The sequence below is a fragment of the Sander lucioperca genome, chromosome 8 (genome assembly GCF_008315115.2).
Source record: "Sander lucioperca isolate FBNREF2018 chromosome 8, SLUC_FBN_1.2, whole genome shotgun sequence".
Taxonomy (NCBI): Eukaryota; Metazoa; Chordata; class Actinopteri; order Perciformes; family Percidae; genus Sander; species Sander lucioperca.
The window spans coordinates 31,631,070-31,658,698 of NC_050180.1; the positions used below are offsets into that span (position 1 = coordinate 31,631,070).

Consider the following 27,629-nt stretch of genomic DNA (forward strand, 5'->3'; position numbering starts at 1 on the left):
AAACGAGTAGTTAGGTTTAGTTAGGTTAAGTTAGTTTAGGAAAAAGATTGCTGTTTGGATTAATACATTCCCGAGGAAAGAACGAGCGTTTCCTTGGTGAAAGTATTTAGTTTTTCGCTGCAAAGTGAACTCCGCTCTCCAGCTTGAAAGCGTTGTATTTTCCATTGAATATTGAAGTGCACACTTAAGTGTTTGGCATGCCTGGTACTATATCCATATATTGCAAGGGGGATTTCATTCGTGCATATTTTGTTTTGTTATGCATGATCAAAAAACATTCCCCCCTCTGCCTATTTCACAAATTTATATATATATATATATATATAGATTTATATATATAATATACAGCACCAACGGCCAACAATACAAATAAAATGTGGTGCAGTTTGTTCAATTGCTCTTACAGGACTTCTAAAGTAACAAAAGTAACAACTTCACATCCAACTAACCTCTCAAAAACAACAGCTATACCCTCAGAGGTAGTCATTACATATGTGTTTATGATCCGTTGAGGCTAATACACAGTAGCTGTTGGGTCATACAGTAATAAGCTGGTTGAAGTCTTGCTGTAGCCAGCTCTGTTCCCTGAGGCCTGTTCACCTCCGTAGAGGTGGCCCACTGGGGAGGTCACAGTCGAGGACCTAATGACCCTCATTACAGTGAGCTTACATCACCTCTGGGCTTGTATGTGGCCCAATGCTATTGACATTACTGAATCAAAGAAAGTTGGGAGGTTGGGGATTTACAAGGCCGGATTTTGGGCCCCCTGGGCAGCGAAGCTCATAGCTAATTTATAGAATGCATTTGTTACTGGATCATATGAACAGTAATGTCTTGTGCTAACACAGAATCTATGAAATTATAGTTAATACCTGACTAGTGAGGCCTCCAAAGCTAGTGTGTGTATATAGTGTATGCCAAAACAAAATCTAAGCATGTAAACTAACAGTTAAGGACAACAACATGATTTCAAACTTTGCCTTTTATAGAAACAAAGGGAAAAAGAAAAGAGAAAAGCAAATAATACATCTGACAAATGGACAAGGGAGAAGGTATTTTCTTTCGAGAAACAGATGAGTATGGATGTGCATATGCTTGTCCCCCCTCACTACATATCTTCCATTTGATTTAACGCTCTTCCAAAATGGGTGAACCATTTCATCAAACAAAAATCTTTCGCAGGCGTCCATCATGATCTCAAGGAGGTTAAAGGTCAGGGGGTAGTAGTCTCAGCTTTAGTTGGATTTAGACCCAGTAGCTGTAACAAAGTGAAATAAGAGTAGATCCACGGTCTGGAGATCCCCTGAGTTTTCTCTAGACCTCCAGCCTCCAACACGAGACCCCTTTTAAAGGCCAACTGCTGCTGCAACAGCACCATCTGTCTGCAGGAGGACAGAATAAAGAGAGACGCAAATATAGTGTAATGCTTTTTAAACTTCTGAATATATGGATTTATAGCCCCAGGACACAGAGGCTTATATATATTTACCTGGCGAGCAGCTCCGCCTGCAGCTTGGCCTCCTCTGCGGCCCGCAAGGCAGCCTCTTCATCTCTCCTCTTACACTCCTCTTCTTTGTTCCTCCTGTTCTCCTCCTCCTGCTCCTTCCTACAGAGGTAATCTATCCTTTCACTCTCATCCATCTCCTGTAGCTTCTTGCTCTCCTCCTCCTGCTTCCTTTCCTCTTCCAGGCGCAGACACTCTAGTTCAGCTGAGATAAGACAAAATGGTAACAGATCCACGCTAACACTTCATACTTAAAGGAACACACCGACTTATTGGGACTTTAGCTTATTCACCGTATCCCCTAGAGTTAGATAAGTCCATACATACCCTTCTCATCTCTGTGCGTGTCGTAACTCTTTCTGACACACCCACCGCTAGCCTCGCTTAGCACAGATGCTAAGCGAAGCACTGCTACTTACTTGGGCGGAGTGATATTACTCCAAATCTGAGCGAACTCCAGGCAAACTCTCTGCTCCTCACCACAAGGCTTCTCAGGTGCTGCGAGCAAATCACTCTGCCCATGTAGCAAAAGTAGCAGTGCTTCGCCATCTGAGAATTAGTTGCCAGTTTGTAGATGGCTGTGTCTCATGTAACCTTGTTATTTGTACACGCTGTGACTATACAAATCACAACATGTAAATAGGAAAATGTTGGCGTTATTTTGTCACTTATTGGGAGCAGTAGGTTAGATGGAGCCGGTTACCTCCAGCATCTGGGCTAAGCGAGGCTAGCGGAGGGTGCGTCAAACATGTGGTATACTCGCCGCAGCCGACCTGTCGAGCACCAGTGTGATGTCATGGGAGCGGCGTAACTGTTTATACTCCCGCGTGGTGGTCGCAACACTAGTTGCAGTCTTCTCCTGAACAGAGGTGGCGCTAATGAGGAAAGGCTACCAACTTTGCTATTTCTACGGACTAGAAGAAGAAGAAAAAGATAAACTACGGCAGAACTGGCAGCAGCGTTGCCGTCAATGCTTAGATTTGATGACCTAGTCGATGGATCAAGCCTTTCATTCACCATAAAAGAACTCATCTAAACCCAGTAAGTTTACAAGAGAGGCTTGCAGTCACTCTGAGAGTCCTGGCATCCGGTTACCCTCAAGCTCGTTCAGGCATCCTGTTTCCGCTTTGTCACGCGCCGCTAAAAAAAATAGAGTGGTGCACGCCCACTGGACACGCAATCAGAATCCTGGTGCGGCAGCGAGATCTACGTCATTTTGACGTCACATTGGCGCGCGCAAGCTCGGATGCGGCAACTGTAAAACGGCCTTCAGACAGAGTTACGACACACACGGAGATGAGAAGGCTATGTATGGACTTATCTAACTCTGGGGGATACGGTGAATAAGCTAAAGTCCCAATAAGTCGGTGTGTTCCTTTAACCCTGTCTTCTACATTTGTTTCAACACGTAGCAGCGACCCCAGTTATAAACACGTGGTTAACGTTGTGAATTTAACAAAACTAATTGACTAGGTTTAGGAAAAGGTTTTTTTCCCCCATGATTTCTCTTTATCATCATTTTTTTTTTGTCACTGCTCTTTCTTTTTCACCTCCTCTGACGCTCACCTTTCCTCCTCTGTTCCTCCTCCTCTCTCATCCTCCGGAGTAACTCCATCTGTCGTCTCCGCTCTTCTTGCCTCCTTCTCTCTCTTTCTCTTTGCGCCTGCTCCAGTTTCACTTGCTCCTGCTTCTCTTCCTCGTGCTTCCTCCTCTCATCCTCCTCCGCCAGCTTCTTCAGTCTGGAGATGGAGATTGAATATGAATGAAGTGGCAGTCGTTATGTCCTCTGACTATTGTTTTTAAGACAGACTTGAAAACACTTTGAACCTGTCCTTTACGCAGTTAATCTTTATATTGTTATAGAAAAAGTAGAACCTGAGCTCCTCAGCTCTCTTCCTTCTCTCGCCCTCCAGCTCGCTCTTCATCCTCTCCTCTGTCTGCTCCCTCTCCTGCCGCTTCCTCTCTTCTTCCTCCCGCTCCCTCCTCTTCCTCTCCACCTCCTGCCTCCGCCTCTCTGCTCGCTGGGCCAGACGCAGAGCTGCAGCCTCCTCCTCTTTCTCCTGACTTTTTTTGGGGCTAGAGGACTAAGACACACACACACAGAGTCCAAATATGCACAACGACAAAAATTATTATTTAACGTACATACTTTTTGTGTTTTTTTTTTTTCAGTGCTTGGCAAACCTGAGAAATGGCAGAATACAATTTTTTATTTAATAATGAGTGAAATAACGGGAAATTAAATCATTATAAAGAACTGTGATATTACAGCATTACTATAAGTTGTGATAATTAGATCAATGATGTTAAACTTTCACTCAGACAGCATTATTAGGGTTACGTTAACTACATTACATTATTAAATCAAACGTGAAAAAAGTACAGTATTTTCTCTGTGTGTGTGCTTCCTACCAACCTCTGGCTTTGCTGGGTTCAGCATCAGCTGTTCCTCCGTTACCATGACAGTCGAACATGACGACAGGCAGCCACGCGATGAAGCGAGACCCACGGCGCTGGCCGGCAATGCCTCCTCACAGGACGAGGCAGCAGACCTCTTCGAGCTCCTCTGGCTGAATTGGGATGCAGCGGCAGTGGACCGTAGCGAGCTCACTGATTGGACGCTGCTGTGTTGGTCAGCATTGGTGGAAAGGTGCTCTGTGTCTGTATCCGTGTCCTCCTCTGCCTCTGAATTTGTTTTGGTGTTGTTATTGTGAATTTTTGTTGCCGAGGGCCTTTTGGTGGATTTTAGCTGAGACTCCTCTTCCAATTCTTGGCTGATTTCCACCTCCTCGTTCTCCAGGGGGTCATCATGGTTTCCTGTGAGAAAAGAAAAGGAAAGTGAAAAAGACAGGACAGGAATGCAAAAGTAAAGACATGATTCACATGGAAATATAGCTTCCTATACTTCTACAGAGATGGCTACAATACTTTCATCTCACAAAATTTATTCTAGATGCCATCTTTTCACCTGCAAATCTCCATATCAGGGTTCACTGCATGGGAATAAAATGTCTTTGTCTTTTGTCTTTGGTTTTTATTATAAAACATACATTATGTAAGACATGTAGTGTTTTAATGATGTGATGCCCAAATTAAAGATAAAACTTTAAGTTGAGTTTAAGTTTGAGTTGCTTTGTGTCCCGAAGAATGTGTCCCTCTATCACCATTTGAGAGAATTTTAAACGTTAAAAGTTTCAAACTTCAAATTTCAAACAAATGTCCCGTCCTGGCAAGTGTCATGTTGTCGTTTTGCCTCAATGACTTACCAACGACTAACTCTTTGTGTTTCAGCCTTCCTCTCCTCCTCCTCCTCCTCCCAGCAGACTCTTCCTTCTGCCTCGCCTCTTCTCCTTGCTCTTCTCTCTCCTCATTCATCTTTCCTCCTCTTCTCTCTCCTTCCCTGTCCGTCATCTTCTTTTTCTAAAAGACAGAAAAGTGCAATAATAATAAACCTGAATGGCATATCATCTTATCCTTTGCTTTGGATAGATACATGTGTTTCTATTTGGATGGTATTTCAGTGTGTATCTAACACATTTGACAATACGGTACAATTACATAACAGTATGTATTTTATCGCTTTGGGCATATCTTGATTTCATAAACTTTGAGAAAAATACAAAAGTCTCCTAAAAAAAGTCCTAAAAAAGTCAATAATCCCATCATGCTCTCCTCAAACTGATTGGAATCAGCAGCCACAGCAAACCCATTGCATCAACCAGTCAATCAAGACTTACCACAGAAGGGAGAGCAGACTGGTCCAGAGTCTCTGCTGCTTCTCTGTTGGTCCGTTCCTCTTGTTTCTGGCTCCTGATTGATTGAGCATCACTTCCTGTCTTTTCCCTTTGCTGTCTTCCCTCCCTCCTCGTCCTCGATGTCTTCTGTCCATCTGATGCTGCACCTTTCACTGTTTTCATCTCTCTTTTCCTAAATAAATGGAGGGGTGTGTGAGTGTGTGCAGTTTGTGCGTTGAAGAAGTCAAAGGGCTTACAATGTCTGTTGTGTTTTTTTTTTTGTCAGAGCTTGTGAGTATTCCTAGTTCACCCTGTAGTTGTTGCTGTTTCCTCAGTGACCTTCCTCTTAGTATTCTTCCTCCATTTGTTTACAGCATCCTCTGTTGTTGCTTCATTTGGGCCGATGTTCTGCTGGCTGAATGATACATCATCATTAAACTGCTGCCTCTCTCAGGACAAATCTCCAAATGTTTCACATTCTCATTTCAGCAACAAACTTTTTATTCAGTGTCAGCAGACCATCAGCTGTGGGATCCTGTTGACTTGCAACATCTCAAATATGAAGGATTACTCTTGACGTGTTTATTTCAAAGAGGGAAAAATGATTATAATCATAATGGTGCATGACAACCATTTTTTAAACCGAAGATTGATCCACATAGAGAAGTATCTTCAATGTCCACAATCTAGAGATAAAAGCTGCGGTACTACAAAAATGATATCTATAAATCAGCAAGATGGAAATTCAAGAACTTCAGTGCCCAGAAATCCGGCACAATGACATCAATAAAATAACCTTTAATAATTCTCCTGCAGTAACATCAGATGTAATGTTGGTTGATTCCAGCCTCTTGTTTGTCTGCTAAATGGGAACCTTAAAGTGATCACATATGGGGCCACATACATCTAATGAAACTTTAGTTACCATGCAGTTTTGAGGGTTGTGGCAAATATTCACTCTCGGAAATTGCTCCCACTGAAACTGCTGGTCTTTTGCCTTATCTCTGAATGTTTGAATTACAATAATTACATGTATTAATAGGGAACAGGATTGAAGACTCAAGAGTCTTGACAGTGTTGGACAACTCGGTTCAGCTAAACAGACAAAAAATAAATCTTTGGTGCAAAAGAAGAAAAGCTCAGACTAAACGCTCAAATTGATTCTCGGTCTTTGTAACAAATACTGATATGAGAACTCTTGGTGTAATCAATAACAAACACAAAACCATTAGTTTAATACGTTTAGTTATCTGCTACTGAGAAAATCTGACACATTGATTATGTCTTTAACATAAAGACATCAAGTTAAAGAAGAATTACACTAACCCTGGCTGATGTGATCCAGGAAAATGGCTAGTCGGTCCTATACTGCCCAGCTCTTCCTCTTCGTCCTCCTCCTCTGCCTCAGTGTTGCCTCCTGTTGGCTCCTCCTTCCCTACCCGCTCCCTCAGCGGAGGCATCCTAACATTGTTTTCAGCATCCTTTTCCCATGTTTCTGCCACTGCCTCTGCACCCTTTGTTTTTTTCTTGGTTTTCTTGGTCACAGTTGCTGGAATGACAAACATGACATGGATAATATGCATTCAAATTCAAATTCAAATTATGAGACAATAAGCAGCAGAGTTTTACCTGGGTCTGTGTGGCTCCTGGGCGAGCATGCATTCGTCTCTGACATCTGTTGATCTCTGGGAAGATCTAAGAGCTGGTTGGAGAAAAGAATTAAAAAAAATAGTAAGAGATATTGTGTAGACATAAAGGATGCTCAATGTCTAAATACTAATATCAAATCTTGGATTCTTGGAATATTTTGCTTAGGCTTATAACTAAAGACATTGTGATCAGTGAGCATTACAGCAAAGCTTTGAATACAAGATTTTAAGAAGTTAAAATGAACAATTATATGAGCTATAGTCAACATGGCAGGGTGAATTTTGTACTTAATTATACCACTAAATAAAACATAATCACAATTCCAGACATCAGCTCGTATATTGAAAATGTTTAAATCGTGCATTATGAAATTCTGCATATCATCCCTGTGTTTTTAGACAGCGATGATTTACTTTACAGCATTTGATACAGATTTGGGACACAGATGTAACATTACATTGTGATATGCTCAAGGTTACTGTAATACGGCTCCTTCCGTTAAAAAAGTTATGAGATTTATCAGCTCCTCATCCGAATCATCAGCCACTACCACCGATATCTGGCCTCCATGGGGGGATTGATATTCCTTCTGCCCCCTTGTTTTCAAATCTCCCTGTACAGTCTAAGTGCATAAGAGTTACTGCCAATACTTAAATATCACATATCATCTGTTGTAATAAACATTCATCTTTACTTCATTCACTTTTCTCTCCTGACTGAAATGTACTTAGTTACTTTCACCACCACTACAGACAGACATGGGACTTTTTGTTCTCTGGAATACACAACATTTATGTTCATGACGAGGTGCTCTGAATAAACATACTTTTACTTTTGAGAGTCTTCATCAGCAGTTTTAGCGCTGAGCTACAAAAACACATGCTGTACCCTTTAAAGGTCAGTTAGAAAACAGCACATCACCTTGTGTATGGACTGATGGTACTGGATGTCACGCTCAGGGCCATCTATGTTCAGCTCCACCTCACCCTCTGCACACAATGAACAGGCAATGGTTACATCAGGGAACAAACACAGGCAGGGTTTGGGAATTCATAACAAAATATGTGATGTGCTTTTTAAACCAAATGGTTAATTGCAAAGGGAAGCTAATACCAAGCAAACAACTACAGGTACAACTAATACCAATTAATTATTGAACTGTGTCTAATGTATAGAATTATGTACTCATGAGCCAATTCAAGCCCAATGGCATGACATCTAAACCTGGAAAAAACAAGTTGAAAGCAATGTGTGCCTTTGCTGAACCTGTCCCAAATATATTTGTGATGGACACTGGAAGTCCATCAAAGTACTTCAATGACATAAACAATGACAAAGTTTCCACTGCAATCAATGGAGACGGATACAAAGCAACAGATACAGACTGTTTGATAAGAATGAAATACAAGCCAATAGAGAAAGACAAGAGAACTTGTTAAACCGGCATTTCATCTAAAGAAATCCACCCCTGAAGAGCATCAAAGAGTATTGCATACCGAACCTGCCCCTCCAACTCTACAAAAGACCACAAGAATGTGTGTGTGTGTGTGTGTGTGTGTGTGTGTGTGTGTGTGTACACACAGACCTGTATGTGTGTGTGCAGGCTGCAGCACAATGACCCAGGGCAACTTCTCTCCTTCTGTCGACAAAACCTGGAGAGCTGTGTGACAGAAAGAGTGAGTTATTGATAATTACTGAAATCCTTCACCTTGCTCTAATGCACACGTGTCAAACTCAAGGCCCGTGGGGCAAATCCGGCCCCTCGCAGATTTTGATCCGGCCCGCATATCAATTTAGGTTCACAATTAATTTCAGCCCACCTATTTTTTTTTGGGGGGGGGGGCATTTTTAGGCCTTTATTTGACAGGACAGCTTAGATTTGAAAGGGGAGAGAGAGGGGGAATGACATGCAGCAAAGGGTCGCAGGTCGGAATTGAATCCACTGCCGCTGTGGCGAGGACCGAGCCTCTGTACATGGGGCGCACGCTCTGCCAGGTGAGCTACCTAGGCGCCCCAGCCCTAGTTTTTGTTGCTTTTTCTTACTTTTGGCGACACTGTTGGTGCTTTTTTCTTTATCCAACGTTTTTTTGTTGTTGTTTTTGTTGCTTTATTTCTGTCCTTTTTTGGCACTTTTTTTCTATGATGGCTAAGGAACTTTTATGTCTAGAGTTTATGTCGACCAAACTGTAAGTGAGAAAGCTATATGAGACATGCAATAATATAGTCAAAGATATTTGACTTTTTCGAAATAAAAGCATGTCAATAAAATAAACACGAACACTGGAAACGTGATTATCATTTCCAGTGTGGCCCTTAGTGAATTTGAGTTTGACATACTGCTCTAATGTTACAGGAAGTGTACCGATTTTGGATTTCTTGATGAAAGAAGTTTTGAGCGTACCTCTATCCTGTGTGTCACCATCAGCGTGAGATGGATCCTGGCTGTTGTCATACAGCGACAGCTGAATGATCTCCCCATCAGGACCCAAGATCAGGCTGCCAACAGATTTGCCATTCTGCAAATCTGACAACACACAACAACTCTGAGGAACGGAGACATAGACCCTTTGACGGGTGAATAATAGTGAAACAACCAGTGCCTGGATTGGACCAAAAAATGTGCCAGTACCCTAATTCAGCAATTGCATAAGATGATCATTGCATGTGTCTTGGATATATTTGTATTCACATGGATATCTTGTAGAGGTGACCCACAGTAGTCGACTATTCAATGGTTTGATCTACGGAGCCTGGTTAGCCTACCAATTTCACAGTCGAATCGTCACAGTGTCTGAAAATGTGGTCATGAAACGATAAAATGAAATGAAGGATCATTCCATTTAGCCTCTACTGGGGTGCTAGATGTCTAATTTTACATAGAATTGCTTGTTTTCTCCCCCATTAAATCATGATATATAGCCTATTAAATTAAGCTTAGCGTTAGTTCATGCAGGACATGGAAGTCATACGCCCGCTAATTGAATTATCATTCCTATCAGACACACACCAATCGGTTGCAATAAATGGTTAAATCTATGTGTGTTCCTGACTGAACAATACTGTTAATTACAATTAGAAGTAAGAGAACTTATGGACAAACATCAGCAGTGCTGGTGAGTAGAGGCCCATTTCAGGCACTGAAAAACATTATCTCTCACACATTGAATTAATGTAAATATATGAATGTCAGGAAAGAGGTGAACTGGTTGTGAAGTTGAGTAACCATGTATGCAAAGTAAGATTTTAAAAACATTAACTACATGGAAAGACAAGGTTCATGTCTGTTTTACTAACAACTCCATTGTAGGTCACTTTTACATTTTAGTTAAAGGTTGAATGCAACAAGTTATCTTCAATCATATCTCATATTTGTTGATAGGAGTGGGTCTTGCATGAGGCCCACTGTGTCTCCATGACAGTTCTATGATTCACACTATTACAAGAGATACAACAGAAACAAAGCGTGGATAATTTGGGATGTAGCTCATGAAGCTTTTCGTAAGCGACAGTCTGCATTGAACACACACAGTGGCTACTGTCCATTTTACTGGAATCACTTTGAAAGCTGAATCAGAACAAAGGAAGAAATAGTTAACATAGTTTCCTGTTCAGACACAGGGGTTTAGCTCCCCATACCTCTCAGCTCCAGAGGCAGAACGCCCCTCACCACGCCTCTGTTAGCATCGCTGGATTCATAGGGATCCTGGAGGTCAAGCAGTCGGTTCTGTAAAAAGGCCAAAGAGCTCTGTTTGCCCGGGCCTTTCCGTCCTGCAACACAACCCAGCAGTCCTACTGGAGGAGGAGGCTCTGAAGGGGAAGACACAGAAGACAGAGAAGACACAAGAGAAGACAGTGTGATGGACACAAAGACCATGGTAAACCCTTGCAGAAAATATTCTCCAACTAGAGTGTATGGCTTGGGAAGTAGCTCAGTGGATGGGTTTTGTGGCAGCATTGCAGCAAATGAATCATACATCACAACAACCACAAAGACACACAAAGAGGTTGCTGTTGAGCTGATCTCTCCATCTATCAGGCAGAATGTATCATTTCACATCTAAACACCAGCTTGTAAAGTTTGTGCTGTACCTTCTGCTGGCTCCAGCAGAATCATAGAACCTTTGTCTTTCTCAGAAGGTAGCCCGCCTCCTCCTCCTCCTCTTCCTCCTCCTCCCTGCTCTACTGTCTCTTTTATATAGTATTGTCTCTGTGTTTTTTCTCCTCCTCCTTTTTGGTTTCCACTTATCTCTTCTGAAAGAGAGAGGAAGAAGAGTTAATAATTTGTACATTGGCAGATGAACATTTCCTTGTTATAATGTCAGTGTTTACGAAGTGGAGATGTACACATCACTAAATTAAAACGGGTTGCACAACACACACTATGGAGAGGTAAGCTGTTATTAAATATTTCACTAAGTAATTGCCAGATGTAACTGCTGTGTAGCTTACTAATCATATGGAAGACATATCTGACCTGACTTGTTGAAAATGCTGTGTAATAATTATGTGAAATAAGAGTATAGTGCATATAGTATAGAATATTGCCAAACATACTGATCTATCCAACTAAGTCAGTGTGTGTATAGTCGTCCCCTGTGTGTGTCTTTGTTACCCTTCTTTCCAGGAAACAGCAGAGGAAGAACCAGAGGCTGCTGATGGAGTCTATTCAGATTTTCTTGGGATTGAAATCCAACTCTTTCTGCCTTTGGTTGGGCATCCTGCCCAGTCTGAGCTGGGATTGCCCGGCCGGGGGTGAAGGTACGACTCTCTGCTATTGGAGGTAGGCACCGTGCATGGTGTTCATCCCTGCTGGGGCCCTGAAACATTCCATAGAGGCGTATCTGCTATTCAGAGGTTTTGCTCTCAGATAATGTAATGCCCCATGTGGGAAATGAGGATTTCAGTCAGTATTTCAAAGAAAACCAATATTTATGCCATAGAGATCAGAAAAAACCAAAAATGCACATGCACCTTTGCAGATTTCCGTTTTTGCAGTTGTTGAAAAAAAGTATTCTACTGTGATATTTCAGTATATAAAGAGCGGAAGTAATGGAGTATAAAGTCCAATAAAACCAAATGATGTGTGTTTCAAGGATATTGGCAATTTACTGCCAATCAATGTCACTCAAAGTTAGTAAAATAGTACATTTTTAGAGATAGTACCTGTTTCTATGATAATCCAGATAATGGTGCTCTTGAATATCTGATTAATTTCATTTTTCTATATGCCAAATTTTATCTTCACAAACAGCAATTTTCTAATTCACTACCTAAGTTTGTGTGAACGTGTCTTACCCTGTCTGTCTTCTCCCAGCAAGGTCCATTACTGGCTGAATGTCCCACTGTCAGGGGAGGAAGGAAGCCTGTGTGTGGGGAAGGCAATCAGTGCATCATTATCAACATATACTGTAGAGGAGTTGTACTACGAGGTTAAGGTTTGGTGTATACTCCACGTAGTCTGACTAGACAACAGTCAGGAAAATACAGTTGTTGATTGATATACTGAAAAAGAACATGAGTACATGAAGATGACTTCTTGATATATTGTTGACTTATTTTCATACACATTAGGACATACATTTCTGTCTATTATGACAGACCACACACACACCTATCCTCCCAGGTCTTTTCCCACTTAGCGATTTTTCATAGTTGTCTTCATCACCGGTCGTTCCACTTTCTTGAATGGAACAGCGTTGATCATCTGCCACGTCATGGATCCATTTCTTTGGATGCTGGAGCTCCCCTCCCATACTACGGTGGTTTATTTCAGTATTCTGTATATTTTCAGTTTGCCGCATGTCATAAGTCTGCAGTTGGTAGAAAACCCATTTAGCCAATAAATTAAATACATTTACATATACATTTTCAAAGATAAATGCACATAAATACATAATAATACACATGTATAGATTCAGTTTCAGTCATAAGCATCCACCTGAGGTTTCTCTGGTTCGTCAGGGGTCTTTGCTGCATAGTGTACCCAGGGATGAGGCTCCATCTGTGGAGTTGGACTCCTGGAGGTGCAGGGTATCTGAAGGAACAGATCCAGCCTGACTCTTTTCCTGCTGCTCTGCTCCTCCGCATTATCTGCAGATAGGCTTCATTTTTAGAATCTAACCATACTAAGTTGCTTTCAACTGCTTTGGGATAGTTGACATGGTTGCATTCTTCCACTTCGTTATAGTTTTAATAAACAGAGAAGGACTTACAAAAGCCACATGACTCCCAAGTGGCTTTACTGCACACAAGTTTGATAATTTGTTATTCTGGCAGAGAAGTTTCGTAGATTTACACTTTATTCATTATGAAATTCTTTGCTATTCAGGCAGCATATTTTCTTGTTGTTACATCATATTTGTTGTGTTGTTCTTGCTCATAACAGGATACTATGAAAGAGTTTCTGTTTTGGACTTTGAATCTCCACCTATACCAGTTTGTATCAACCCATCTATCCATGTTTCCATCTTTTACCTTCAGGTTGATTATCCAGTTGTTCAGTGATTCTCTCTGCAGGAAGCCACTGGGGGTTCAGCTGTACAAGAAAATCCGGACTGGGCTGCTCTTGTGTTGTGCGAAGAGGGAGAGGCAGAGGGCTGGGACGATGAAGGTCTGGAGCAGGAGGTAGATGAAGAGGAGGACAGAGGAGTGGATTGAGTCTGGAGGAGGTGAACTGAAAAGAAGACAAACATAAGACTTGCATTAATGAATTTTTGACGATCCAACTATGTGGTAGAAAAAGTTTAGCTTGTTTGCTAAAATAGCTGCCTACTGCTCCTAGAAACAGGGTTGATGAGAGCTCTAAGACCAAACCAAACAATCAATCTTCCCTAAAATCCAAAACCATGAGCTTACTGTTAATATAAATACATACTGATTAATAGTGCTTCACTTTTTCTAAATGCTTGGTTTACGTAAATAAGAGGAGTTATTCCTGGTCTATACCTGAGTGTCACTGTAGCTCAAAATGGCTGCCGATAACTCCTTGAGGGTGCTCAGTTGTTCCATTTGTTGAGTGTACCGCCGAACAACCCGCTGCTTCTTCTCTCTGGTCTCTGAGAGACAACCCGTTTCCATAGTAATCAAGTCCTGGAGACAGAAGAAGGTCAACCTGAAACCTCTTGGTTTCTGTAAATGTCAAAGGTCTATGTAGATCAATATGGAGTTTTCAGTAAAGGCTCACACTTGTGTCTGTCTTGTTAACTGTTTACAGTAGGCACATATCCATTGGTACACAAACACACATAATACACACACACAAATACAGATACCTGGGAGTATAGTAGAAGTGGCCCCCTACGGGTGCTATAAGTTTTTGGAATGGCTGACTCTGCCTCCACAAGCAGATGGCCGCTGTTGGACAGTCGCAGGAGAGAGTCCTGGGACTTCCAAATGTAGTAATCCTGTTGACAGATTGATGGATAATATTGATTATAAGATAAATGGAATGATTGATTGATTGATTGATTGATTGATTGATTGATTGATTATTGAATGTCTGGATTGATGGATGAACTGAATTATCGGTTAATTGACATAAATGTGAGGATGTTTAATATAATTACATTCCATAACCAAGACAGTAAACCAGCAACCAACAAACAATCTGACCAATATGCAATTAAAGTTCATTTCGATACTAATAGTTAGAATTGCCCCTATTACAGCCTTTGTGAGTACCTGTGGTGTAAAGCAGACGTCCAGCCGTCCGTCATGTCTCCCTGTGTTTCTGTTGGTTGAGACGAATCGAGCACACCCCCGACTCAGCAGGGACAGAGACAAATCCTTCATGATGTCTTGGATTCTTGGAGGATGGCTAATAGTGCTCTATGCAGATGATTCTGAATTGATTTGGTAATTTAAAATGTAACTATTACAGTAGGTTTAGGTTTTTGTGGAGTTTTCTTTTGCTCTCAGAGTCTGTGTTGGTTTTGATATGCATGAAAATGTACTCTTAATTGCCTTTATATTTGTGAATGTAAGTGTGAATTAGATTGAATCGTTTGAGGTGAGTGGTGGCACTGTGAAACACTGGCAACCTGATCAGGTGTACCCTGATTCTTCTCACTCAACGTGTGCTGTGTTTGGCTCCAGACCACTGCAACCATGAGGGTAGAAAAGGACATACGGGTATAAGAATGAGGCACTGCGTGCAAATAAAGTTTAAGATAGAAAATAAGAAAGCTATTGGCACCACTGCCCAATGTGTAAAGTCATTGTGGAGCACAGGTAATTATCTCTGAATGCTACTTTTTACTTCTGCCTTACTATACTAGACTATAACAGAGACAACATTGTCTTTAATGCAACAACTGGATATAAATCACAGCAGATAGCACATGCAACGAAAGAGGCAATTATGGAAGTCACGTATCATCAAGCTTTCAGTTTAGCTATTAGATTCAATACAATTCTATTTCATTTATATTGTAAAATCACATCAGAAGTTATCTCAGGATACTTTATAGATAAAGTAGGTCTAGACAGTCCTCATTCATATTGACAGAGTGAATATAACAGAATAAACACAATTTCCTGATTCACCAACATTAGAAGTACCAACAAATCCAGAGAAGAAAAACAAATCCAGAGAAAGAATTGGAAAAAAGTCAAGTAAGTGAGGAAGATTTAGATTTATTTAGTTTTTCAGCTCCTTGTTTCTTGATTTGTATCATATTTTATAGCAGAAATGAGCATTAAAAGACAAAATATTGGACGTACCTGCTGTCTCCCATACAAAGACTGCCCTTTGTGTGTGTATGTGTATGTGTGTGTGTGTGTGTGTGTGTGTGTGTGTGTGTGTGTGTGTCTGTGGGTGGCTGTGTGTTTAATCCCTGTTGCTAGGTTGTTGAGAGTCTGTACTTTGTGTTTCTGTTGCCGTGGCTGCAGTGACATGTATGGTAGCACACCCACACACACACACACACACACACACTCCCACACCCACACACACGCATGCACACACACGCTCACTCACGCACGCACGCACACACACACACACACACACACACACACACACACACACACACACATAAAGGAAAATAAGACTTTTAAATGTTGCCTCCAGTACTGTGAGAACACCTCACATGCACCAGGGCATTAAAGGCGTGATAAGTTGTAGTTTATTGCTAGTTGGTCGCAGCCAGGCATCAGTATGCCAAGGCCCCTACCCCCCATCTGACATCACACTAGACTTCTTTGCCTATCATCAAGGTTGGGGCAGCCCTGTATTGTGACTTGCTTCATGACTTGCTTCATGCATCCATGGTTTCTTTCTTTCAGTGATTATCCAAAGCTCATGAAGGTTGAAATTGATATCCATTGGTAATTTGAGAACATGACCTTCAGACTCAGCTCCTTTATTACCACAACAGTTTGGTACAATGCCCCCATCACTGTTGACACTGCACTAATCTGTCTTTCCATCTCCCAGTCAATCTAACACTCACTCATGAACAAGACCCCAGGCATCTTAAGGCACATATTGACCGGATAATCTTCCATGCCCTGTCCCAGACCCCACCCAGAGACTACAACAGGGCCAGGTACTCTAAACTGTTCTATGATGACACATAGAGGCGACCACTCCAACACAGCAGTGCTCATCGGGGGCTTGTTTGTATCCCAACCCTAAAGCAGTGCTACTCACCCTGTGCCACTCAAAACAAGAGAGAATACAGCCCCTCTTCAGCCTTCACCTCCCTCCTAAACTCAAGCTACTCCCCCCACCAGACATTCAAAGTCCCAATTGCAAGTTCACACTGCCAGGGGTTAGGCCCCAGCCTCGACCTGCGAACCAGTTGACATTGCACTAGACCCCTAGCCTATCCTTGTGGATGGTGGGCCAAAATGCTGAAGTTTCTATGGGTACAGGCTTGGCCACCAGACACTCGCCAATAAGCTACCAGGCCTGGCTCCAGAAGTGGCACCCAATTCTGTATTCCAGGCGAGATTATTATTATTATTATTTCAAATATTACATTTTTACAGTATCTTGTTATTTTTAGTATTTTCTTTTTAATTTCATGTGGCGAAGAGTGCATAATGATTTGTTAAGGACTTCCACCTGACTTGGAGACTTGCCTGTCTGGACTTTAGAACCTGCGTCATGGCTTTTGGACTTTTGTTATGAAACATCCATCCATCCACCCATCTTCTTCCGCTTATCCGGTAACGGGTCGCGGGGGTAGCAGCTCCAGCAGGGGACCCCAAACTTCCCTTTCCCGAGCCACATTAACCAGCTCCGACTGGGGATCCCGAGGCGTTCCCAGGCCAGGTTGGAGATATAATCCCTCCACCTAGTCCTGGGTCTTCCCCGAGGCCTCCTCCCAGCTGGACGTGCCTGGAACACCTCCCTAGGGAGGCGCCCAGGGGGCATCCTTACCAGATGCCCGAACCACCTCAACTGGCTCCTTTCGACGCGAAGGAGCAGCGGCTCTACTCCGAGCTCCTCACGGATGACTGAGCTTCTCACCCTATCTCTAAGGGAGACACCAGCCACCCTCCTGAGGAAACCCATTTTGGCCGCTTGTACCCTGGATCTCGTTCTTTCGGTCATGACCCAGCCTTCATGACCATAGGTGAGGGTAGGAACGAAAACTGACCGGTAGATTGAGAGCTTTGCCTTCTGGCTCAGCTCTCTTTTCGTCACAACGGTGCGATAAATTGAGTGTAATACCGCACCCGCTGCGCCGATTCTCCGACCAATCTCCCGCTCCATTGTCCCCTCACTCACGAACAATACCCCAAGGTACTTGAACTCCTTCACTTGGGGTAAAGACTCATTCCCTACCTGGAGAAGGCACTCCATCGGTTTCCTGCTGAGAACCATGGCCTCAGATTTAGAGGTGCTGATCCTCATCCCAGCCGCTTCACACTCGGCTGTGAACCGATCCAGTGAGTGCTGAAGGTCACAGGCCGACGATGTCATCAGGACCAAATCATCCGCAAAAAACAGCGATGAGATCCCCAGCTCACCAAACTGCAACCCCTCTCCACCCCGACTACGCCTCGATATCCTGTCCATAAATACTACAAACAGGATTGGTGACAAAGCGCAGCCCTGGCGGAGGCCAACTCTCACCTGAAACAAGTCCGACTTACTGCCGAGAACCCGGACACAGCTCTCGCTTTGGTCGTACAGAGATTGGATGGCCCTGAGAAGGGACCCCCACACCCCATACTCCCGCAGCACCTCCCACAGTATCTCCCGGGGGACCCGGTCATACGCCTTCTCCAGATCCACAAAGCACATGTAGACCGGTTGGGCATACTCCCAGGCTCCCTCCAGGATCCTTGCGAGAGTAAAGATCTGGTCCGTTGTTCCACGACCAGGACGGAATCCGCATTGTTCCTCTTCAACCTGAGGTTCGACTATCGACCGAACCCTCCTTTCCAGCAGCTTGGAGTAGACTTTACCGGGGAGGCTGAGAAGTGTGATACCCCTGTAATTGGCACACACCCTCTGGTCCCCCTTTTTGAAAAGGGGAACCACCACCCCGGTCTGCCACTCCTTAGGCACCGTCCCCGACTTCCACGCAATGTTGAAGAGGCGTGTCAACCAAGACAACCCCTCCACACCCAGAGCTTTAAGCATTTCTGGACGGATCTCATCAATCCCTGGGGCTTTGCCACTGTGGAGTTGTTTAAGTACCTCAGCAACTTCCACCAGGGAAATTGACGACAATCCCCCATCATCCTCCAGCTCTGCCTCTACCATAGAGGGCGTATTAGTCGGATTTAGGAGTTCCTCAAAGTGCTCCTTCCACCGCCCTATTACCTCCTCAGTTGAGGTCAACAGCGTCCCATCCTTACTGTACACAGCTTGGATGGTTCCCCGCTTCCCCCTCCTGAGGTGGCGAACGGTTTTCCAGAAGCACTTTGGTGCCGACCGAAAGTCCTTCTCCATGTCTTCTCCGAACTTCTCCCACACCCGCTGCTTTGCCTCTTTCACGGCAGAGGCTGCAGCCCTTCGGGCCCTTCGGTACATTGCAACTGCCTCCGGAGTCCTCTGGGATAACATATCCCGGAAAGACTCCTTCTTCAGTCGGACGGCTTCCCTGACCACCAGTGTCCACTACGGTGTTCGTGGGTTACCGGCCCTTGAGGCACCTAAGACCCTAAGACCACAGCTCCCCGCCGCAGCTTCAGCAATGGAAACTTTGAACATTGTCCACTCGGGTTCAATGCCCCCAGCCTCCACAGGGATGCACGAAAAGCTCCGCCGGAGGTGTGAGTTGAAAGTCTGTCGGACAGGGGCCTCCTCCAGACGTTCCCAATTTACCCGCACTACCCGTTTGGGCTTACCAGGTCTGTCCAGAGTCTTCCCACACCCTCTGACCCAACTCACCACCAGATGGTGATCAGTTGACAGCTCTGCCCCTCTCTTCACCCGAGTGTCCAAAACATACGGCCTCAGATCAGATGAAACGATTATAAAATCGATCATTGACCTTTGGCCTAGGGTGCTCTGGTACCAAGTACACTTATGAGCATCCCTATGTTCGAACATGGTGTTCGTTATAGACAATCCATGACTATCACAGAAGTCCAACAACAAACAACCACTCTGGTTTAGATCAGGGAGGCTGTTCCTCCCAATCACGCCTCTCCATGTGTCTCCATCATTTCCCACGTGCGCGTTGAAGTCCCCCAGCAGAACTATGGAGTCCCCCCCTGGAGCCCCATGCAGGACTCCATTCAAGGTCTCCAAGAAGGCCGAATACTCCGAGCTCTTGTTTGGTGCATACGCACAAACAACAGTCAGAGTTTTCCCCCCCACAACCCGCAGTCTCGTCCACCGGGGTAAACTCCAACATAGCGGCGCTCAGCCGGGGGCTCGTGAGTATCCCCACACCCGCCCGGCGCCTCACACCCTGGGCAACTCCGGAGAAGAAAAGAGTCCAACCCCTATCCAGGAGTATGGTTCCAGAACCGAGACTGTGCGTAGAGGTAAGCCCCACCAGATCCAACTGGTAGCGCTCCACCTCCCGCACAAGTTCCGGCTCCTTCCCCCACAGAGAGGTGACGTTCCACGTCCCCAGAGCCAGCGTCTGCTGCCCGGGTCTGGTCCGTCGAGGCCCCTGACCTTCACTGCCACCCATGTGGCAGCGCACCCGACCCCTGCGGTTCCTCCCACAGGTGGTGGGCCCATGGGTTGGAGAGAGAGGTGCCACGTAGCTTTTTCGGGCTGTGCCCGGCCGGGCTCCGTGGCAAACCCGGCCACCAGGCGCTCGCTGACGGGCCCTCCATCTGGGCCCTCCATCTGGGCCTGGCTCCAGACGGGGGCCCCGGGTTTCCTCCGGGCAGGGTCACTCCATCTCTACCTCGTTTTTTCATAGGGTTTTTGAACCATTCTTTGTCTGGCCCCTCCCCTGAGACCACTTTGCCTTGGGAGACCCTACCAGGAGCACAAAGCTCCAGACAACACAGCCCTCAGGTTCATAAGGACACACAAACCTCTCCACCACGATAAGGTGATGGTTCCAGGAGAGGTTATGAAACAATCCGTTCACAATTGTTTCGTAGTTCGTATCCTATCGTCTACTGGCTTGACCTCCGTGAGTTGATTCTGAAGGCAGTTATGAGCCCTCGGAACAACAAAGTGACAGGAAGCAGGGTTCAGTTCACAATGTTCTAAAACAGGGGTCTTCAATGTTTTTTAAGCCAATGACCCCTTAACTGATAGACAGAGTGATCAATGACCCCCTACTACGTATATTGTATAAAATAAATGGCATATTAAACTGGGTCTACAATAACATGTAGGGTAGTTTATACATACCTTTTTTATGCATAGAATACTAAGCTGTTAAAATAATAATTGTTGATTCTATAAATAATCTTTTAATGTTAAACATACATGTTGCACAGTGAATCCTCAGGATTAACTGTATCTGTGGATGGCTACCTTAGTGACCACCTTACCTATAGGCCAGTGAGCCTATGATCATTGTTTTTTTTTCTTGCTGTTTTATACTGTATTTGCTAATAATATGTTGGATTCACATTCATTTTTGAAAAATCTTTCAAAGAATTAACAATAATTTGGAGGCCCCCCTGCAGTAACTCTGTGGACCCCTTGGGGTCCCGGACCCCCTGTTGAAGATCTCTGTTCTAAAGGTTTAAATAGAGACACAATAATAGATTTTAATTTTCAAACAATCGCTCCATTCACTTAGATGACGTAAGAGTATAGATAAGAAAGGGGCACCAGAGGAAAGGAGGATTGGTTCAAGGTAGGTTCACGTGAATACATCTTCAGGAAGGCATATATTTACAACAATTTATGATGCCAATTAAAACAGATGAGAGGATTTGCTCAGAGTTTTCACAGAACGGAATGTAACAGATTCACAACAACTTTCAAAACAAGGACTTGGTCCCACCTCTGGTACTTGCTACATCCAAACATGGCAGCATTCTACAAGAAACAATAGCTCAGTCTTGATTGGTTTAATATTCTTCTTGACATGTTGGTTTGTTGGCCAGAACAAAAGTATAAAGGTACAGCAACTGCTTCTGTTTGTCTCAGTAGGGAGGGGAGGTTATGGCAGTCTTCAGTTTCCTATTGATCATCCATCTCTCTGACTGGTAAATTTCATCTCTGATATGAGTAATATGACACAAATTCTCACAAAGTCTTACACAGTAATTTTTAATGGATGTTTGTAATTCCAGGTTTTCTTGACATGTTATGGTATAGGTTAACGTCTACCAAAAGGTTCATGTTTATTACAAACTATATTTTTCCATGACCATATTCTATAACTTTGAATTCATCATCTAAGCTGCTTGTGTCTTATTACTGGGCTGATGGAGAACTCAACTCAGATTAAGTCATTTGTGTTGGCTATGTATGGTAACATGGGACCCTTAAAGTACTTGTTTTTCACTGTGGCATTGCTATTTTACACATCAGTTATTTTGGCCAACACAGTTCTTATTGTCATTATTTATGTTGACAGAAATCTGCATGAGCCGATGTATATATTCCTGTGTAATTTGTTTGTTAATGAAATATATGGCAGCACGTCTATGTTGCCTTGCTTGATGCATCAATTGTTGTTGGACACTCATGAAATTTCTGTCCAATTCTGTTTCCTTCAAATATTTAACATTCATACGTATGTAGCTGTTGAATTTGGAACGTTAACAATAATGGCATATGACAGATTTATATGTATCTGTAAGCCTTTACATTACAATGCCATAATAACTAAACAAATAGTATTAAAGGTAATTATTATTATTTGGATAGTTTCCTTTGTAGAGGTTGGAGTTTTACTGTCATTCACTATTCGTTTAAAGCGTTGTGGGACTGTCATCCACGAGGTTTTTTGCGCACACCACCTTGTAGTGGAACTTTCTTGTTCACCAGACAGAACAGTGTCACTTATTCATGATCTGGTGTTTGGCCTTTTTTTCACTGTTGCTGCTCCTGTCACTTATATTTCATTCACTTATGTCAAAATTTTGGCTGTGTGTTTAAAAGGTTCCAAAGAGACCAAAGTGAAGGCTGTTGACACCTGCACTCCACATTTAGTTTCACTCATTAGTTCTGTCTTTGCCTGTTTTTATATTCTGATCACTCAGAGATTTGACATGTTCTCTGTCCCATATCCACTGAGTGTTGTCTTGTCAATGTATATAGTGATTGTTCAGCCTCTTCAAAATCCAATCATGTATGGGCTTAAACTGTCAAAAATTAGACAAGCTTGTAAACATTTGTTGACATTAAAATCATTGCAACTCTACATTTTCCTGCAGCGTATTTACATTCTCGCGTCCATTATTAATAAAAATAATACAGCACAGTTTATATTGTAGCAATATTTTTGTTGTCATTGCTTTACATATAAAACTGGAATCTTCTGGGGTTGCTTCCCTATAATAGGTTTATTAATTTTACTCAAGCAAGGAATGTTGTGTTTGCAGTGGTGAAAATGCAATGTATTATTTTTGATATAATTACTTGATGGAGTATTGATGGAGTACTATGTGTACCCACAAAGAAATAAATGGTTAAAGTGCTCATATTATGCTCATTATTAGGTTCATAATTGTATTTGGAGGTTATATCAGAATAGGTTTACATGGTTTAATTTTCAAAAAACAGAGCAGTTTGTCAACAATGTTTTCTCTGGAAGATGGTATAAATAAACAGATTAAGCAGATTAATAACATATGAAATACACACAATACTGTATTCACATCTAAACAGATTACAATTTATTTCCATCTCTATTATTTAATAGAGATTATTTAAAACACAGATCACAAGATTTCATGATTAGCAGTTTTATTTACAGTTTTGTGTATGTATGAGTATAAGAAAAACTAAAAATCTCCGTGGCAATTATCAATGAATTATCAGAATTTTAGTATTATTAATACATTGATTATTCATCAGAGAAAGTATCAGAATGTACTGCTGAATCTATTTTTTTGCCCTACCACTAATTTTACGTAAAAATTATATTTGATTAATATTTGATATCAATATATATATATATATATATATATATATATATATATATATATATATATATATATATATATATCAGGGAGAAATCTAGTTTGGTTACTTGAAGCTACTTAGAAAATGTATATCAAACTAGTAAACTAAAACAAAACACATGCTAGCAGAAAATGCCACTCAATTGAGTTTGTAGCACAAAGTGCCCGCTTGTTCACAGGTCAGACACAAACCAAAAAAACAAGATACCTCACTATTCATTGGAAAGTGCAGGAATGATATGGTTTTGTATACAATGTTCATCACTCAGACACTAGAGTCCAGGTGGAGGTATTGCACCTAGCATGATTACTCAGTTAGCAAAATAGTATGCAGCAACCTCACTAAACATGTTTTTATGAATAGTAATAATCATATGACTAATTTGAATTTCATTTGATAGAGAAGATGCAAGTTAACATAGCTCCAATCAGAACATGAAACTGATGTGCTGCACAGATTTATAGATAATGCTAATTTTCAACTCTTTATTAAAACCTAGTATATTTAAGTTTAGTTTTACAGCTTTCTGGAAAACCCATGAGACCAGAGAAGGGCAAAAATACATCATAAGTAAAATATAAAATACTGCTATGAGTAAATGTGGGCTAATTTATTAAAATATGAGTAATTTGTCATTTTAAAATACAAAAATACATTCTATACTATCATTCCATACTATATTATCACATTTTAGACATTTAGTAGCCTCAATATGGATTTGACAATTAACCCCCACTACATTGAAAAGAAGAGCTCTGCATATAACTTTTTACATACAGTACATTTGACTGAAGAGGCCCGTGAGATGCACCAGCATTATGACTACTGCTTGCTTAAATTCCTAGAACCTTGACGTAAATTCCATGCTGTAACATATGCAGGTACATATTCTAGATGTGAAACTAACAATATACAGCAGAGGGGAGATTGCCTTTTAATGCTCACTAGTTCCACAGGTTTATGTCACATACAATCCATGCAATAAATGCAAAGAGTAGCATGTTTTCACTTTACGCAGACCTATGTTTTTTTAGGTCCTTGCAATATGGACAAGTATATTTTTCTTTTCATAGCAAAAGTAATTTTAATCCTTCTCTCTATAGTATGTTGCGCTCGCTGGAGCCAGGCTGCAGTATCTGAAGGGTTACAACAAGTTTAAGACATTTTCTGAACCAGGGGTAGAAAAAGGCATAGATCAGAGGATTTAGACAGGAGTTAAAATAATACAGATGTATTACAAATGCAGCAGATACAGGATTGAGCAAGTTATCAGTAAGAGCAACACAGTACTATGGGGAGAAACATATTAGAAACACAACTACAACAACACCGAGAGTCCTGGCTGCTTTCATTTCAGAACTTTTAGCAGTCACTTTCACTGAACCCTGAAGTGTGACAGCTGCAATATGAGAGTGCATGGCACGAGCCTGAGACACAGCCACCACAAACACTCTCATATACAGAACTATGATGACAGTGACAGGACCAATAAAGGATACCAAGGATTGACCTTAGTACCTTAGTAAATGCCTGACAGAGTGAACAGCCAAATAAAATGCAAATGGGGGAACTGAACATTAAGGCCACGGCGATGCACTAGTTCATTTAGATGATAATAAAACTAGGCATTTAGCAGATGCCTTTTTCAAGATCAATACATAAGTGCAGTGGAGAAAGTACATTTCTCCAACTTTACAAGCAACCAATTGAACGAGTGCAAAAGAAACAAAACAGTAATTACATCAAAGTCTGATACAGTGCAAAATAGTAGAAGTGGAAGAGAAGCACCCATGCTCTCATTTCAGATAATAACAACCTCAAGACAAAATATTTCTCCTATGTGTACCCCCTAACACTGCAGTCAAGGGGAACGCAAGTGAAATATAATAGTTCACAATAGGACAGAACATGTCACGTGATTCACTTTTAAGTCAAAGACTGTGATTAAGAAAATTGTTGTACAGATTGTGGGGATAATCTGGGGATAAAAATGTAACATGAAATTACATTAAACAATGTTTTTCAAATACAAGCTCAGAATTTTTTTTTTTTTACAAATTACATGTCTTTTTCTATCTGGCAAAATACAAATTACATAATGTGTATTTTAAATGCATTTAATTGAAATACTGCCCATCTCTGCCTAAGACCTAAACCTGCCCTAAAAAGAAGGGGCTGTCTGACGAATTCATCACCACAGCCATCAAATGAGGGTTAAATTCCAGCAGAGAAGCAGAGGGAACATAAAAATAAAAAAAATGTATTTCCTTTAATGGCCCAAAAATAGTTAATAGTTTTTTCAGTGGTTACCTGCACAAATAATGGCAAGAAAAGTAATTTAACTACTTGCCACTTTGCAAATATGAAAGTAGTTGAATTTCCAGCAAGCTACTGCAAAATGTATAGTTAACTACTAGTTTACAGTGATGACATGTAGACTATTTCCCTACTCCCCAGCAATGCATATAACTTATTACTACATTTGACTGAAGAAGCCCCTGAGAAGCCCCAGCATGCTGTCATTTTCTCCTTCCCTAAATAAATTATGAAGATGACATGACATGGCATGACTGGAGCATGGTTATGATTACTTTTGGCTTGAATGCCAAAAATGTTGATGTAAAATCAATTCTGTAAAATAAACATATATGTATATGTTAAACTAACAATATACAGCAGAGAGTAGATTTGGCAGTGATATGTCTTGTAATGCTCACTAGTTCCACAGATTTATGTGACATACAGTTCGTGCAATTAATGTAAAGATTAGCATGTTTTTACTTTACGCAGACCAGACTTTTTTGCAATATGGACAAGTACATTGTTGTTTTCCTAGAAAAGTATTTTAAGTCCACAATCTCTCTCTCTATAGTATGTTGGTCTCACTGGAGCCAGGCTGCAGTATCTGAAGCGTTACAACGAGTTTAAGACATTTTCTGAACCAGGGGTAAAAAAGAACATAGATCAGAGGATTTAAACAGGAGTTAAAATAGAAAAGACACAATACAAATGCATCGGATGAAGCATTGAGCAAGTTATCGCCTGGAAGAGCAACACAGTAATATGGGGAGAAACATATTAGAAACACAACTACAACAACACCGAGAGTCCTGGAAAGACATATTTCATCCCACCCTCACTCCTTGAAGTCATGCTCTTCATTTCAATCTTCATCACTCTGCTGAACCTAGTATTCCTGTGGGACTTGAATCACTTCTCCGACTGCAGTCATATACTGGGAATAAAATGGATTTTGGCAAGTGCGGGAACCCTAACATTAGAGGGGTTGGGGGACCTTGGACATGACATGGCAAAAAGTTACAACCACAAAGCATGGTAAACAAGACAGAGTGTAACACAGTTCACAATGGTCAAAACACAAAATAAGAGACTGTCCTCCCCCAGAAAACGCTCCTATGGGTTGTTTGTTCAAGCAGAAATTGCAACTCTAATTAGTATTTATAGCGGTAGCTCTCTTTAGTGTCCATAGTAATTACAGGAATAAAGCACAAAGTAAATTGACAAGGTGTAAGAGCGACAAGTTCCTCATAAGGAGGCTGATTGGGGTGGTAATTGTGGAAACCATCACCCGGTCTGCCACTCTTTGGGCACTGTCCCAGACCACACCATGTTGAAGAGGCGTGTGTCAAGACACCCCTTCACACTCAAAGCTTTCAGCATTTCTGGACGGACCTTATCAATCCTCGGGGCTTTGCTGCTGTGGTGTGGTATGACTACCTCAGTGACTTTCACCAGTGAAATTAACCAAGATCCTTCATTAGTCTCCAGCTCTGCCTCTACCATAGAGGATGCGTTTGTTTGATTTAGGAGTACTTCAAAGTGCTCTTTCCACCGCCCAATTACCTTCTCATTTGAGGTCAACAGCGTCCCATCCTTACTGTACACACAGACTGGTCTCACAGAATACTGTGAAATGATCACTAACTGTTAACACCGCATTATGGTGGTGATGGCACGGAATGTGTGAAAGGTCTGTGTGGCCACCACGGAAAACAATGCCAATGTAAAGTCAAAGAGAAGATGACGTAGCATTAGGAGCGACTATGGTAGTGAGTAGTATGAAAGCCCGAAAATCCGCATAGGGAGGTCTCGCATGTCACGTTTCCTAAACCCAACCGTAACCATCCCGTTCTTCTTTTCCTAAACCCAACCATCCCGTTGTTGTCCCGTGTCCCTTTGATGTTTTCCTAAACCCAATCGT

General features: G+C 42.1%; 2 protein-coding genes across 2 annotated transcripts; one reads left to right on the forward strand and one right to left on the reverse strand.

The window, feature by feature from the left end:
* Positions 1–969: 969 nt before the first annotated feature.
* Positions 970–15,653, reverse strand: LOC116054641 (uncharacterized protein KIAA2012 homolog). Its single transcript, XM_031306337.2, has 24 exons — positions 15,610–15,653; positions 14,569–14,704; positions 14,160–14,291; positions 13,834–13,977; positions 13,363–13,561; positions 12,827–12,978; positions 12,500–12,698; positions 12,184–12,251; positions 11,501–11,705; positions 10,978–11,139; positions 10,525–10,695; positions 9,290–9,412; positions 8,474–8,548; positions 7,810–7,877; positions 6,868–6,940; positions 6,565–6,787; positions 5,549–5,653; positions 5,242–5,431; positions 4,771–4,924; positions 3,921–4,321; positions 3,380–3,588; positions 3,071–3,243; positions 1,490–1,709; positions 970–1,382 (listed from the first exon to the last, which is right to left on the reverse strand). The coding sequence occupies exons 1-24, from the start codon at positions 15,621–15,623 to the stop codon at positions 1,214–1,216; spliced, it is 3,765 nt and encodes a 1,254-aa protein (XP_031162197.2). The 5' UTR covers positions 15,624–15,653; the 3' UTR covers positions 970–1,213.
* A 6,049-nt stretch (positions 15,654–21,702) lies between these two features.
* LOC116050410 (olfactory receptor 1509-like) lies at positions 21,703–22,750 on the forward strand. Its single transcript, XM_031300437.2, has one exon. It carries the CDS (start codon positions 21,703–21,705, stop codon positions 22,714–22,716), a length of 1,014 nt encoding a protein of 337 aa, XP_031156297.1. The 3' UTR covers positions 22,717–22,750.
* Positions 22,751–27,629: the final 4,879 nt, after the last annotated feature.

What these genes read in the sequence shown, in the direction of transcription:
- LOC116054641 (XM_031306337.2), bottom strand. An exon ending in ACGAACCAGAGAAACCTCAG is followed by an intron (nt 12,699 to 12,826) that starts GTGGATGCTTAT and finishes TACCAACTGCAG; the next exon opens with ACTTATGACATGCGGCAAAC. An exon ending in TCTGCTGGAGCCAGCAGAAG is followed by an intron (nt 10,696 to 10,977) that starts GTACAGCACAAA and finishes CTTCCCCTTCAG; the next exon opens with AGCCTCCTCCTCCAGTAGGA.
- LOC116050410 (XM_031300437.2), top strand. Translation starts at nt 21,703, where the DNA reads ATGGAGAACTCAACTCAGATTAAGTCATTTGTGTTGGCTATGTATGGT.